The sequence below is a fragment of the Podarcis cretensis genome (genome assembly GCF_951804945.1).
Source record: "Podarcis cretensis genome assembly, chromosome: 15".
Classification (NCBI taxonomy): Eukaryota; Metazoa; Chordata; class Lepidosauria; order Squamata; family Lacertidae; genus Podarcis; species Podarcis cretensis.
Genome location: NC_137185.1, coordinates 35,163,594 through 35,178,170, shown reverse-complemented (window position 1 = coordinate 35,178,170; position 14,577 = coordinate 35,163,594). Strand labels below are relative to the sequence as shown.

Here is a 14,577-nt window from a genome sequence, read left to right as displayed (position 1 = left end):
TAAAGAATGCAGAATTTTATCCAGCGCAGCTTGACCTAACTTTGTGCCACAGCAGTAGAATAAGCCGCACCTAACAAGTATATTTCTGTGCAAATATACACACATTAAAAGCCCCATTTCACCGCAAAACAAACCTTCAAGGAGCGCAAGTCAATGGTAGGAACAGCAGCAGCAAATGTCTCCTGGTCCAAAAAGCACATTTCAAAAACGGCAATGCATTTTAATTTCAGTATTTTTGGAGCTGCTAAGTGCAGAAACTGCAGTGTAAGCCCAGAATGTCCCATCTGGCCAGATATTCTCTCAGAGGCGGGTTTAGGGCAGCGTGACTGGTCCCCACCACCCCCCCTAGCAGAGCTGGGGGGGCACCGCAGAGCATCACAACTATGGCATAGCGCACGAGTAGAATGGAAGGTGAGAGACGGGTGCACCAAATTTTGGCCTTGCACAGGGTGCTGCTGAAATTTGAAAGTCCGCCCTTGGTTCTCTGTAATGCTGGAGAACAAAACTGCAATTGTATTCTGCATGCAGTCTCCTCGAATTCAGTGGCATAAGAGTATCCAGAGTTCATGGTGTTTGGGAAAGGGTGTCCCACCCAGTGGCGGAGGAAGGGGGGGGTGCAGTAGGTGTGGGCTGCCCTGGGTGTCACCACTGAGGGGGGTGACAAAATGCCAGGCGGCACCCACCGTGGGGCCTGCAGCGCACCTGAGCCACACGTCTCTCCCGGGAGAGACGCGATGGCTTGGGTGAAGTTCGCCCACTGCCTCCCCCCCAACTGTAGGGCGCCTGAGTGAGAGGAGGCAGGCAGACTCCAGAGGCCCTGTGGGTGGTGTGTCCTGCCTCTGGGCATCCTGCCTCAGATGTTTGAGCGGCTTGCTCCGCCACTGGTCCCATCCCCAAGCAGTCATGTTTTGGAAAAAGGAAGAGCTGCCTGTAAGTGTGATGAGGCCACAGGTGTGTAGCATAGGCCAGGCCAGGTCGTGAGCCAATTCCACAGGCAACAACCAACAGTCAAAAGGATCCAGAAGCAGGTAACATTGGCTGAGCACATACCATGCACCAATCTCAAAGAATCCTGGGGCCTGTAGTTTACCCATCACACCCTTATCAAACTATAGTTCCATTTGGGGTGTTTCTGCTTTAAATATATGGCGTGCATGCAGCCATAATCCTAGAAAAGGAAGAGGTTCCTGGTAAAACTTTGCATGCATAAGGTCTTAGGTTTGCTCCCTGGGATCTCCAGGTAAGGCAGAAATGGCCCCTGTCTGAAGGTTTGGATCGGCCAGGGTTCTGACTAGGTTCCTATGTTGCTTATGTTCCTATGTGCATCTTTAAATCCAATTTGGGACTAGACAGTCCATCAAATTTATGGGGCATAGAAATTCCTCTTTCAGGGGACAATTTTAAATGCCCCCTCCAATTATAAGGCATCTTACAAAGTAACATACGAAAATGCATTATATTAGGGGAAATTGCTTTGCAAAAACGTGTCTGTTAGGCAAAATTGTATACACAAAATGCATATATTAGAAATGTGAAGTAAAAAGCTGGTGAATTTCCATGGGGGTTCCACCCCCTGCTGCCTTTTACTTGCAAACTAAAGCAGAAATAAGTACAGTGGTACCTCTGGTTACGTACTTAATTCATTCTGGAGGTCCGTTCTTAACCTGAAACTGTTCTTAACCTGAAGCACCACTTTAGCTAATGGGGCCTCCTGCTGCCGGCGCTGCGCCGCCGGAGCACAATTTCTGTTCTCATCTTGAAGCAAAGTTCTTAACCCGAGGTACTATTTCTGGGTTAGCAGAGTCTGTAACCTGAAGCTTATGTAACCCGAGGTACCACTGTATAGAGAACTGAATTTAGGATTGGAAAAATGAGAAACTGAAATTCACAAGTTCCCTCATACCTAGCAAGAAAGGAGACAGAAAGAAAGCAAGGACCTAAAGGTCACATATATAGTCCCGTTTAAATACAGGCCTAAATAATGATAATCCTGGCACTACTGCATAGAGAAGGTAGATGGGAGACTCCAGTCAGAGTGGAACACTCAGCTTAGGAATGCCTTCTCTCTCCATCAGCAAAGCCTACAATGCGTTATGACTTCCAAACCTTATCAATTCTCAGCACTGGGGACTGCCAAGTTTGGCTCTCTCCTCCTGCCACCCGGCTCCTGATTTAGCTCACCAAGTGATAAGCTGTGGGATATAGCCTGAGCTGATGCTTGACACCATCCAGAACTTCTCTGTTCTTCAGAAGGACATCCAGAATGGTGAGTACGCTCTGTCTCTCTGCTTTTGCATATATTCTTCATAGCACTGAGCTTTTGGATGAACACACATTAAGGTTGAACTGTTACCCTGTCCCACCGAGGAAGAAGGAGAAACTAAGCAAAGGGAGAGAGCAATGGTTCAGCTTGTATGCAGGCAAGTGAGAGATGGAGAAAGGGTGTTGTCTGTGCAATGACTGGGAAGATCTAATACCCAAGGGATGGTGGCGAATATTCGCTCACGTTTGGAAGGATGCAACTATGAAGAAACAGGAGATGGTACCTGTCCCTGGTAGCACCCAGTCCTGTTTGTGTCCTGTTTTGCCTGTCAGGGAAATAATCCAGGATGCTTGCTTTTTAAAATTAAGTTAGTGTGTACACAAATATGCCACAAATTTCTTCAGCTTTCAGTTCCCTCTCCCAGTTCTCTGAATGGGTTTGTGGGTTAGATGGCTCTTCCCCAGGGGTGGGGAATCTGTGGCACAATTTTGTCAGGCATGATGGGATCTGTAGTCCAACAACCTCTGGAGATGTTTAGAACAGGTTTCCTCATTCTAAATACTTGTCCGCTGTTCATTCCTAAATACACACATGCCAGTGGACTGCTCTCCTTCATCCCCATTCCCTATAACACACCGATTGTTAGTGGCTGCCAAGATTGCAGTCCTAAACACTGTTACTAGAAAGTAAGCCTCCCTGATCCAGTTAGGTTGTGCATCTGATTGTGATGTAAATGTGTTTTTGAATCGCAGCAGTTCCATAACACGACAACCTTATCCAGTGTGGGATTAAACCGTCCAGTGAACATATTCAAGTTTGTGTATGTGCTTTTTGTCAGCTTTGGAAGCCAGGGCAGGATAGGATATGGCAGAGCAAATCTATCCAATGCTCAGCAGGTGAATTAAAAATTAATTGAGATTGAGATTCCTGCATTTCAGGGGGTTGAACTAGATAACTCTCGGGACCTCCTCCAACTCTACAGTTTGATGATTCAATAATCTGAGCCCACAACTAATCCCCTAGGACAAAAATTTCCAAACAGAGCTTTCCAACCTTTCCATGTTGGCGACACACTTTTTAGACGTGCATCATTTCGCGATGCAGTAATTCAGTTTTACCAGCAAACCGGAGATTAAATAACCTCTATTCCAGCCCTGGGAGGAGCGTTCGCACGACACACCTGCACACTGCAGCCGACACACTATCTAGAGTTGTAGCCAATGTCACATTAAGAAAACAGTTCTGTTTTCACAAGGATTTATGCTTGTGCAATGGAACTTTCCTCCCTTCCCTTCCCCACCCCCTAAATCTGTTCTGTGGGATCCCTCAATCCTCTGGAGCAGTTTTGGGAAGAGAGAGAGGGGGGAGAAGGTGGGGGAAGTTGTACAAGTGTAAATCTTAGCACTAATGAAATGAGTGTGCTGGATCTTGTCTCTCCAGTCTGCTAGTTGGGCTAAGCATAATGAGAGCTGTGGTTTACATCTTCCCAATGTGTCAGGTGTACTGACTGGTGCTGTTGTAACCTGTTACTTTTCTTCTTCTTTTTGTTGTTCAGGCCAGCAGAAAAGCCGGGACTCGGAGCAAAGCTGCCGCAAAGCATGCCCAGAGGAGCTCCTCCAATGTCTTCTCCATGTTTGAGCAGTCGCAGATCCAAGAGTTCAAGGAGGTGAGGTGCTCAGGGGTTGTTTTCCAGTTGAGCCAAGGAAATGAGTTCCAAGCCTGAACTCAGCCTGTATCCAATGGAGTAAAATTGACAAAGGTGGACTCTGTGAGTCAGGTCTATTTTATCTGGCAGTGGGAATAAGTCTATGCTACCTGGTGGTGACTCTCTGAGGTTTCAGATGGGAGTCTGCCCCAGCTGCCAACCTGGATAAGTCAGGGACTGAATCTGGGCTGTTGTTCTTCTTGCAAAGCTCTGCCATTGAGCCATCATGGCAAAGAGATGGAGTTCATATGTCTCTTTATGTCACCTCTGCGCATGATCAGGGTTCTGAAATGCAAGAGGAAATTCAGCATGAGACCTGCAGACTAGGGATGGGAGAGAATGCAGTTCACTTTGCATTTAAAGGTGAACTTAATTCTTTCACACTTCCTGGAAAGATATGCAAACTGAAGGGCAGCTATCCTTCAAAATTCACACTGCTCTGGATTTTGCAGTGCTGATCTCCAGCCAGTTAATGGGAACCAAGATGCATATACTGGGGTGAGGTGCACATGAGAATGCATTTATTGGTGAAAATGACATACAGAAATGTGTTGTGCTATGAGTAATTGCTTTGCAAAAATGTGCATATTGGGCAAAGTTGCATTTTAAAAAGTGTAAATTAGGAGAAATGTGCAATAAAATGCTGATGGTTTTTCAGGAGGGCTCTTTTTTATAAGAAAGAAAGAAAGAAAGAAAATATTGCATACTGGTGTGGAAATGTAGAGAACTGAAATTAAGATAGAAAAAAAAATGAGAAATTGAGAGAAACCGAAACGGACAGGTCTACCCATCCCTACCACAGACAGTCACCCTCCAACTGTCCCTGTATAGACCTGTAAGGTCATGTGAATTTGGGGAAACTCTTCTCATATCACAACACTCTACAGAATATCACAGTGCAGTGAACTGAAAATGGGAATTTTCTGCTCCTGCTGCTGTATTGTGGACTACCAGGGACATGGGTGGCGCTGTGGTCTAAACCACTGAGCCTCTTGGGCTTGCCGATCAGAAGGTTGGCGGTTTGAATCCCTGTGACAGAGTGAGCTCCCGTTGCTCTGTCCCGGATCCTGCCAATATAGCAGTTTGAAATCACACCAGTGCAAGTAGATAAATAGGTACCGCTGTGGAGGGAAGGTAAACAGCATTTCCATGTGCTCTCCATCATGTGTTTCCATCATGGTGTCCCGTTGCACCAGAAGTGGTTAAGTCATGCTGGCCACATGTCCCAGAAAGCTGTCTGTGGACAAACGCCGGCTCCCTCGGCCTGAAAGCGAGATGAGCGCCGCAACCCCATTGTCGCCTTGGACTGGACTTAACTGTCCAGAGGTCCTTTATCTTTTTATCTTTTTACCTTTTACTGAAAACATTCTGTCTGCTGTACATAAAACAGCAGCCACCAGTTTCTTCAGATGTTTCAGACTTTCCCTTAAGGTTGGATCCTGTTTTTGTTTGTATGAATTCCTGTTTTTGTTTACTTTTATATGCTAGAGATTATATAGAGATTTATTTTAAAAACAAAATTATTACATGCTTTAAATCAAGGGTTTTATCCAATGCTAGTCATATTCAGAGCAGACTCACTGAAATCAGGAGGTTTGAATAAGTTAGAGCTGTCATGTATTCTACTCATATTGATCCAGAGCAGAAGTCCAACTTATAGTTAGCAGAGTAAAAACGTGAACACCTTTAAGTCAGCTGTACTCAGCTTCTCTGAAGGAATAACCCAAACACCATGAACCTTCTGCTTGTTTCTTTCACACAGAGAAGCTTCCAGAACCCTCTTGAATTAATTAGAATAGGAGAGATCTCTACACATCGGGTCAATACTTTCTGTACTAAGAAATGCAAACTGACAAGAGCCATTAATTTAAATGGGTCTGTGCTGAGTAGAAGTCAATTCGATACAAACCAAATGAGAAATAACTCTTGGAGGGTAAACAGGAAAGTGATGTGGGCATGGGGAAGCCCAGCCAAGGTAGATTTTACATTTGAATTACAGGCTTATAACATGCAACCCCCAACTCTACTGGTTTGCATGACTTGTGAAACAAGCAAGGGCTGCTCAACTAATGAAGCGCTATAATCACTTTTGCCCTTCACTGGAGTGATAACAATGAGGAGTAGATGCAGGCGGGGGATTGGAAAATATTTGTGTGAGTATGTATGTTCTTATTATAGTGGCAGAAAGGAATTAAACTTGAGAAATAGAGAGAGTAGATTTAACTTTCCTTATCTTTCCCCAAGGCATTCAGCTGCATTGACCAGAATCGTGATGGCATTATCAGCAAATCAGACTTGAAAGAGACATATGGTCAGCTGGGTGAGTGCCTCCGGTCACCATGAAATTGCACTCTTCAAAAGTTCAGATGATTTTTTAAAAAGAAAAATATTAAGCAACTAACTGGTACAAGGAAAAACAGTGCCAAATAGCCAGGCCTGGATTCAGAGTCTCTGCCAGAGAGAGAATATTGTAATCTTCATCTTTAAAACTGACAAAGGGTAAAGGTACCCCTGACCATTAGGTCCAGTTGAGGACGACTCTGGGGTTGCGGCGCTCATCTCGCTCTGTAGGCCGAGGGAGCTGGCATTTGTCCGCAGACAGCTTCCGGGTCATGTGGCCAGCATGACTAAGCCACTTCTGGCGAACCAGAATAGTGCACTGAAATGCTGTTTACCTTCCCGCCAGAGTGGTACCTATTTATCTACTTGCACTTGACATGCTTTCGAACTGCTAGGTGGGCAGGAGCAGGGACTGAGCAACAGGAGCTCACCCCATGGCATGGATTCGAACCGTCGACCTTCTGATCGGCAAGCCCTAGGCTCTGTGGTTTAGACCACAGTGCCACCCACGCCCCTAAAACTGACAAAGGAACATACAAAATGGGAGATGCCAGAGATTGATCCTGGCATTTTCGGCATGCAAAGCTACGGGGCTGATGGGAGTTGTAGTCCAAAACATCTGCAGGGCACGGGAAAGAGCTGTAGCTCAATGGTAGAGAATCTGCTTCACATGCAGAAGATCCCAGGTTCAATCCCCAGATGGGAGAGACTGTTGCCTGGAACTCTGGAGGGCTCCTGCCAGTCAGTGCAGCAATACTGAGTGAGATAGACCAATATTCTGACTCAATATAAGGCAGTTTCCTATGTCTAAAAATTCACAGTGACCTTTCTAATGCCCACCTGCTTATCTTCAGAGCCTCTGAGGACTTGGTGCATGTTATTTCTGGAGCCATGAGCACTTCATGGTCCTTCATCTCTGGATGGTGTTATTTTTGATAAACAGCTTGTCACTTTCAGAAAGGGGTCTGCAGATCTCAGCTTTATTCCTAGTACACGGGGGGGGGGGGCGGTATGTGCATCCTTCCTAGCTTTGGAGAGCTCTTTTTTTCTCTTCTAGCACAGAAGAAGGAGGAGACGAGCTAAAAATGCCAGTGGCGAAGTTGTTTTAAGGGGAGACATGTATTCAAATGACATTATCGCCAAAGCCAGAAACCCTGGGAAGTCTGTTGAATGTAGACCAGGGCTGATATGGCTCACCAAATTTTCTGTGCACAGGTGTGGGAGGGTGAGGATTCAAGAGGGAAATGGCAAAAATTATATGTCTCTACCACAGAGCCTAGGACTTGCCTATCAGAAGGTCGGCGGTTCGAATCCCTGCGATGGGGTGAGCTCCCGTTGCTCGGTCCCAGCTCCTGCCAACCTAGCAGTTCGAAAGCACCTCAAAGTGCAAGTAGATAAATAGGTACCACTTCGGTGGGAAGGTAAACGGCGTTTCCGTGTGCTGCTCTGGTTCGCCAGAAGCAGCTTAGTCATGCTGGCCACATGACCCGGAAGCTGTATGCCAGCTCCCTCGGCCAATAAAGCGAGATGAGCGCTGCAACCCCAGAGTCGGCCACGACTGGACCTAATGGTCAGGGGTCCCTTTACCTTACTAAGCCCCTGTGGACAGAGTCATATAGAATCAGCCACACATGTTCTTTTGCACTGACAATTTTGTATCAGGCAATTCGATCTAAGTACAGTACATTAATCAGTTGGCTGTTAGCAGGGAGTGGCATACAGGCGAATGTTAGGTATGTTATGTTAGCTTATGTTAACTCAGGGTGGGGATAAGGGGAAGATATTAGCCAGGTCTCTGCAACGTGCAATGAGGATTCATGAATGTTAGAAAACAGTATTTTAATTGTTAGTGGCTGGGCAAACCCAGCCAGATGGACAGGGTATAAATAATAAAATTATTTTTATTAATATATTGTTTGATGCAGATTTTGCTGTGTACCGAACCTTTCAGAATTCATTTTATATGCCAATAAAGGTTTGCAATTGATATAGGTCTCTGAAGATTGAGGATGGACAAACATTCCCCAGAAGTTCCATGTTAGGGGGTGTTTTGCTTATCACAGAAATTAGACCTGTATTGTCCAACCTGGTGCAACGTTCACCTTCTGTATTGGAAGAAGGATTGCGGATAACTGCCCCAAGAACACCATGATCACAAATAGTCATGAATGAACAATAAACAGGATGTCTGGAAAGGTCCGTGGAGTTCACTACTAGGGTCTGTTTTTTTTCTCTACAGGGAAAATAAATGTGAAGGAGGAAGAGCTGGATGAGATGCTAAAGGAAGGAAAAGGCCCAATTAACTTCACGGTCTTCTTAACACTCTTTGGGGAGAAACTGAATGGTGAGTTGGTGCTGCCATAGCCAAGGACTTTGCTCACTAACTCTCAGTCTTGCTCATTAACCCTCAATCCAGCTCTCAATGCCCCTGAACATTCTGCAATAAAAGGCCAAAAAGCACACAAAAAAACTTATTTACCACTAGGGGCATTTCCAGACTGCCACTATTTTCAGGAAGGATTCAATCACATGCCAGCAAATGGAGATTGCACAACTGAAGCTAATTTGAGAGCCAGTGTGGTGTAGTGGTTAAGAGCGGTAGTCTCGTAATCTGGGGAACCGGGTTCGCGTCTCCGCTCCTCCACATGCAGCTGCTGGGTGACCTTGGGCTAGTCACACTTCTGTGAAGTCTCTCAGCCTCACTCGCCTCACAGAGTGTTTGTTGTGGGGGAGGAAGGGAAAGGAGATTGTTAGCCGCTTTGAGACTCCTTCGGGTAGTGATAAAGCGGGATATCAAATCCAAACTCTTCTTCTTCTTCTTGTACAACAAACCTACTTCGCCCCCTCAAAATTGGTTTGCGGCAAGGTAATTGGCAGGAAAATGCACTTGGAAGGGTCAGGTAATGATTTTTCAATGCAACATCATCTAGCCACCCCACAAACAAATTAGAATGAACACTTGATAAATTGTGGGTGACCTCTGGCCTCCCCACAAACCCTGTGCAAAACAAATCAGGGTGAATGCACAATATGCATGTCATACAAAAGGGGTGCTTAAAAAAGGGTGTTTGTTTGTTTATTGCATTTACATCCCACCTTTTTCTCCAAGGAGCTCAGGTTGGCATCCATGGTTGTCGCCCTCCTCATTAATCCCCACAACCACTTTATGAGGTAGATATGGCTGAGAGGCAGTGACAGACCCAAGATCGCCCAGTGAGCTTCAAGGCTGAGTGGAGATTTGAAACTTGGTCTCTCAAGTCCTAGTCTGACACTCTAACCATTACAGTGGTACCTCAGGTTACAGACGCTTCAGGTTACAGACTCCGCTAACCCAGAAATAGTACCTCGGGTTAAGAACTTTGCTTCAGGATGAGAACAGAAATCACACAGTGGCGGCGCTGCAGTGGCGGGAGGCCCCATTAGCTAAAGTTGTCTTCAGGTTAAGAACAGTTTCAGGTTAAGAACGGACCTCCAGAACGAATTAAGTTCTTAACCCGAGGTACCACTGTACACCACACTGGCTTTGGATAGGAATTGTCCATTCAAGCAAAGCCTGTGTATCCAACATTCTCTGTCCGGTAGCATCAAGGCACTGTGCCAAACAGACAGGTGAGTTTAATGTTGTGCAACAGTTGTGCTGACAGAAACCTGTGCGATGGATTGTGCAAGAAAGTTACCAGCAACCTACTTATGCTTTCTCTTGTGCAAAAACATTTTGCCTGTCACACCACTAAGTGACCTTAACTTAGGGCTATGTTGCATACAACCTCAATGGAAAATCATGACATAAGCATCTCCATACTGCAGGATGAATATTGCTGTTACTTCCTGATGTTCACAAATATATTTAAGTGGTCAATTGGATGAGTCACAGAAGCCCCAGCATGGGTCTTTGGGACTGGCAAAAAGTTCTGGAGGAAAGGCAAAAGTGAATCCATTCCATTAGTCGGTTCCCTTAAAGCAGTGATGGCTAAACGTGGACCTCCGTTTTTTTGGGACTACAATTCCCATCATCCCTGACCACTGGTCCTATTAGCTAGGGATGATGGGAGTTGTAGTCCCAAAACAGCTGAAGGGCCAAGTTTGGCCATCACTGACTTAAGGTGTAGGAGCCAATTATTATACTTTTCTGTCCTTGAGATCTCTCTCTCTCTCTCTCTCTCTCTCTCTCTCTCTCTCTCTCTCTCTCTCTCTCGCGCGCCATTGTTTGGTTTGGTTTTTGTTAACTTTCCATTTCCTCCCTAGAACGTCAAATCTTCCAGACTCCCTGCCCAACCAAAAGGGGGTCTTGCTCTCGTTTTGAAGATTTTTGCTGTATGTTGAGCAATCCTTCTCTTCCACAGGCACTGATCCTGAGGAATCCATCCTTGCTGCCTTCAAGTTATTTGACCCCAACGGAACTGGCTATGTGAACAAAGATGAGTAAGAACATTAACTACAGTTCAGATCCTGGGTAAAGCCCATTGGGCTCTGATTGGATTAAGTCTGATCAGGGCTATCTTTAGCATATGCGGCGCCGGGGTGCAAAAATCCATCCAGCGCCCCCAAATTATTGGGGGGGGGCAGGTCAAAGTTATAGAGCTTTTTTTAGGGGGCAGCTCAAAGTTGTTGAGCTTTTAAGGAGGGGAACAGCGGAAACACTGAAAAAATAAAAAGCAGCAGCGATAACTCCTGTCTTTTTGCGATCATGCGAAAATGAAAGACACCACTAGGGGGCGCCGCTGGATACGTTGATTCTGCAGCTGTTCCGCAAAAGAGAATGGAAATGACCCATCGACCGCAATCACCCGGCTTGGGGGGCGGGGGCGGTTAAGAGCACAGGCAGCTTGCACCCCCGGGTAAAGACAGCCCTGGGTCTGATTGGCTTAATCAATGGTTGGGGTGAGAAAGCCATGGCTCACTGGAAGAACATCAGCTTTGCAGGCGGAAGGTCCCTGGTCCCAATTCCTGGCATCTTCAGGTCAAACTGGGAGGAACCCTGGTCTGAACTCCTGGAGAGCTGCTGCCAGTCAGTGTAGGCACTACTGAGCTTGATAGTCCAATGGCCTGACTCATTATAAGGAAACCTCCTAGGATTTCTCCATACAAGCCTCAGCAGAGAAGACTTCAGGGAAGGGCCATGGCTCATGGGTAGAGCAAGCAAAATTTCCCAGGTATCCCTAGGGCGGAGGGAGACCCGGAGAGCTGCTGCCAGTCAGTGCAGGCAATACTGGTCTGGTACAATGGTCTGGTACAGTATAAGGCAACTTTCTAGGTTCCTATTAGAGTTCTGGGTGGTGTGTTGGAACAGCACCGACTTTTTATTTCCAATTTGTTTTCCAGGTTTAAGCAACTCCTGATGACTCAGGCGGACAAGTTCTCTGCTGAGGAGGTGAGGAAACTCTTTCTGGTCTAGCACTAGTTAAAGCGTGCTTCCCGCCCTCCCTCTTTAAATCCCAATTTCCCCTTAGCAGGAATCTTTCACAAGCATCAAACCTAGGAGACAGCTTTAAATTGGTGTATTAATATGGCATAGGGATGCGGGTGGAGCTGTGGTCTAAACGACAGCCTCTTGGGCTTGCCGATCAGAAGGTCGGCAGTTCAAATCCCCACGACGAGGTGAGCTCCTGTTGCTCTGTCCCAGCTCCTGCCAACCTAGCAGTTCAAAAGCACGCCAGTGCAAGTAGATAAATAGGTACTGCTGTGGCAGGAAGGTAAACAGCATTTCTGTGCGCTCTGGTTTCTGAGTAAGATCAATTATTTGATTATTGCTGTAAACTGCCAAAATGTATTTTGTATAGTTAAAATTTTACCTGTATCTTCAGTACCGTTTATTTTATTGCTACAGCTAGTGGCTGATGCAAATCAAGATTCTTCTGATCAAAGGCCCTACCAGAGGGTCCCTGGTAGAGGCAGATTGAGGAGAACGTGACCAGTTAGGCTGCCCTGGGTGTAGAGCATCAGGGGCGCCACAACTATGATGTAGAATTAGAGACCCCAAGGTCTGCCTCTGTCCTTGGAGACAGGTGGCCACCATAACCTTCCCTTTTTTTGCGGGAAATTCTCTTATTCCAGCGCCATTTCCCGCTGCTTCCCGCTGCTATCCCGGATTGTTAGATATCCCGTAGACTGCCCCTGGGACAGGTGAGGCTGCTGATCCCTTATTTTCAAATCTGAAAGTTGACAGCCATGGTGACCACCTGGGGTTCTGAGGACCCATGAGACCGTTGTCCTGATTCCGCAGGCTCTTCTTGTGTTTTGACAGTCATTCCTAGCCACTAGTTTCCATGTATCCCATCAATCCCTCTCTTTCCTTAGCTGAGCCTTTTTATCTCGGCTTTCATAACGTCAACAATATTGCAGATCAAGGTATTCGTATAGCTGGATTGAGGGCCTTTATCAGAACCCCTTCTGCTGCTTTCAGACATCGCTTTCTGCTCGAGCAATGAGCAAACGATGAAAAATATTGTTCCCATTTAACGTAAGAAAAGTCTGCTGGCTCAGAGGTCCATCTCGTTCGGCGTCCTGTTCTCACTGGCCAACCAGATGCCTAAAGGACATGCACAAACAGCACTCTGCCGACCTACAATTCTTAGCAACAGCTTTTCAGAGGCCTACTACCTCTGACGGTGGAGGTAGAATTTCTAGTACCGTATTTTTCGCACCATAGGACGCACTTTCCCCCTCCTAAATAGCAAGGGAAAATGTGTGTGCGTCCTATGGAGCGAATGCAGGGGGGAGGCAGGCGGGGAAAGCCCCCAAGAGCCACACACAAGCTTCGTGCGCTCTTGCGGGCTTTTCCCCAGGATGGAGAAGGGACTGACTGGCCGCATCAGTCTCTTCTCCCTCCTCGGGGAAAAGCCCCCAAAAGCGGTGCCCTCTTTAAAGGCTGTGCGGCTCCTGCGGGCTTTTCTACGAGGTGGGAGAAAAGCCAGGAGAAGCCGCGCAGCCCCTTTAAAGAGCGTGCGACTTCTGTGGGAGGTGGGGGAAGCTGCAGCAGATTCCCTCCTCCCGGGCTCCCTTTGAAGTGGCAATGTGGGAGGGGAGCAGCTTACACTCGTGTAAGCAGCTCCTCTCCCACTTTCCTGCTTCAAAGCAACTACGGAGGAGGGAAGGAAGGGGACCATGGATCCTCCACTGCTTGCGGCTGCAGCGGATTCCCTCCTACTGGGCTCCCTTTGAAGCAGCAAAGTGGGAGGGGAGCAGCTTACACCCGTGTAAGCAGCTCCTCTCCCACTTTCCTGCTTCAAAGTGGAGGGAATCCACTGCAGTTGCGAGCAGAGGATACATGGCTCCGCTTCCTTCCCTCGAAGCAGGGTGCGGGGGTGCAGGGGGGGAAAGAGGGCAGGAAATAGATGCCGGGCAGGAAGACACAACCACGCTTTGACCACTGGAAAGTCCACCTCAGCCTCCCCAGATTTCCACTGAGAAGGCCAGGCTAATCTCGATGGCCATAAGTCTGGCTCACCATTATTAACTGGACTTAGATAAGCCATGGTTCCCCTTCTTACCCTCCTCTGAGGCTCGATTTAAAGCAGAAAAGCGGACAGGAGCCGCCCGCTTTGGTGCTTTAAATAGTTTAGTGCAACATTTTATTCAGAATATTTTTCCCCGTATTTTTCTCCTCTAAAAACTAGGTGCGCCCTATGGTCAGGTGCGCCCTATGGAGCGAAAAATACGGTATTTTTATAAAGAAACTGTATTAGCAAGCTCTTAGCCACAACCATCTTGAAAGCAATATACATTTATTTAACTTCAAGAACGGTTCCCCCTTCCAATCTCATGACTCAAGGAGGTGGGGAAAACTATGACGACGGAGTCCCAAGGCTCGCAAGGCCGGGCAGGGACTGGTTGATTAGGCCAGCCGAACGCTGCCTTCTTACCCCCACTTTGTGTTCCTCCTTCCCTAGGTAGAGCAAATGTTTGCGGTCGCTCCCATCGACGTGGCCGGAAACATTGACTACAAATCCTTGTGCTACATCATCACGCATGGTGATGAGAAGGAAGAGTGAAGATCTGTGGGGAAATTGAAAGTTTGCGGCGGCAACTACTGCTATATTTGAATAAACGGCCGATGAGAAGTGAAGGAAGCTGTGACTGTGAGTTCTGTCTGAATCGGTAGCAGCTGGTGTTGTGGGGCTGGACCACCCTCTCAATACCATGGGGATACCATTTGTGGGGCGGAGAGGGTGGTAGTGAGTTTCAGGGCTGTGTACTAGGTCTAGCACTGCCCAGGTAAGCTACAGTGAGGCTCTGAATACCAGAGGCTGGGATCATGTATAGCTCAGTC

At 47.0% G+C, this 14,577-nt stretch overlaps 1 protein-coding gene across 1 annotated transcript; it reads left to right on the top strand.

The window, feature by feature from the left end:
- Nucleotides 1-2,216: 2,216 nt before the first annotated feature.
- Nucleotides 2,217-14,373, top strand: MYL7 (myosin light chain 7). Its single transcript, XM_079955285.1, has 7 exons — nt 2,217-2,266; nt 3,819-3,929; nt 6,213-6,288; nt 8,548-8,652; nt 10,652-10,730; nt 11,631-11,679; nt 14,198-14,373. Exons 1-7 carry the CDS (start codon nt 2,264-2,266, stop codon nt 14,297-14,299), a joined length of 525 nt encoding a protein of 174 aa, XP_079811411.1. The 5' UTR covers nt 2,217-2,263; the 3' UTR covers nt 14,300-14,373.
- Nucleotides 14,374-14,577: the final 204 nt, after the last annotated feature.

Bases quoted from the DNA above. Each gene is read 5' to 3' on its own strand.
- MYL7 (XM_079955285.1), top strand. The intron at 3,930-6,212 runs GTGAGGTGCTCA...TCTTTCCCCAAG, and splicing joins AGATCCAAGAGTTCAAGGAG to GCATTCAGCTGCATTGACCA. The intron at 11,680-14,197 runs GTGAGGAAACTC...CTCCTTCCCTAG, and splicing joins ACAAGTTCTCTGCTGAGGAG to GTAGAGCAAATGTTTGCGGT.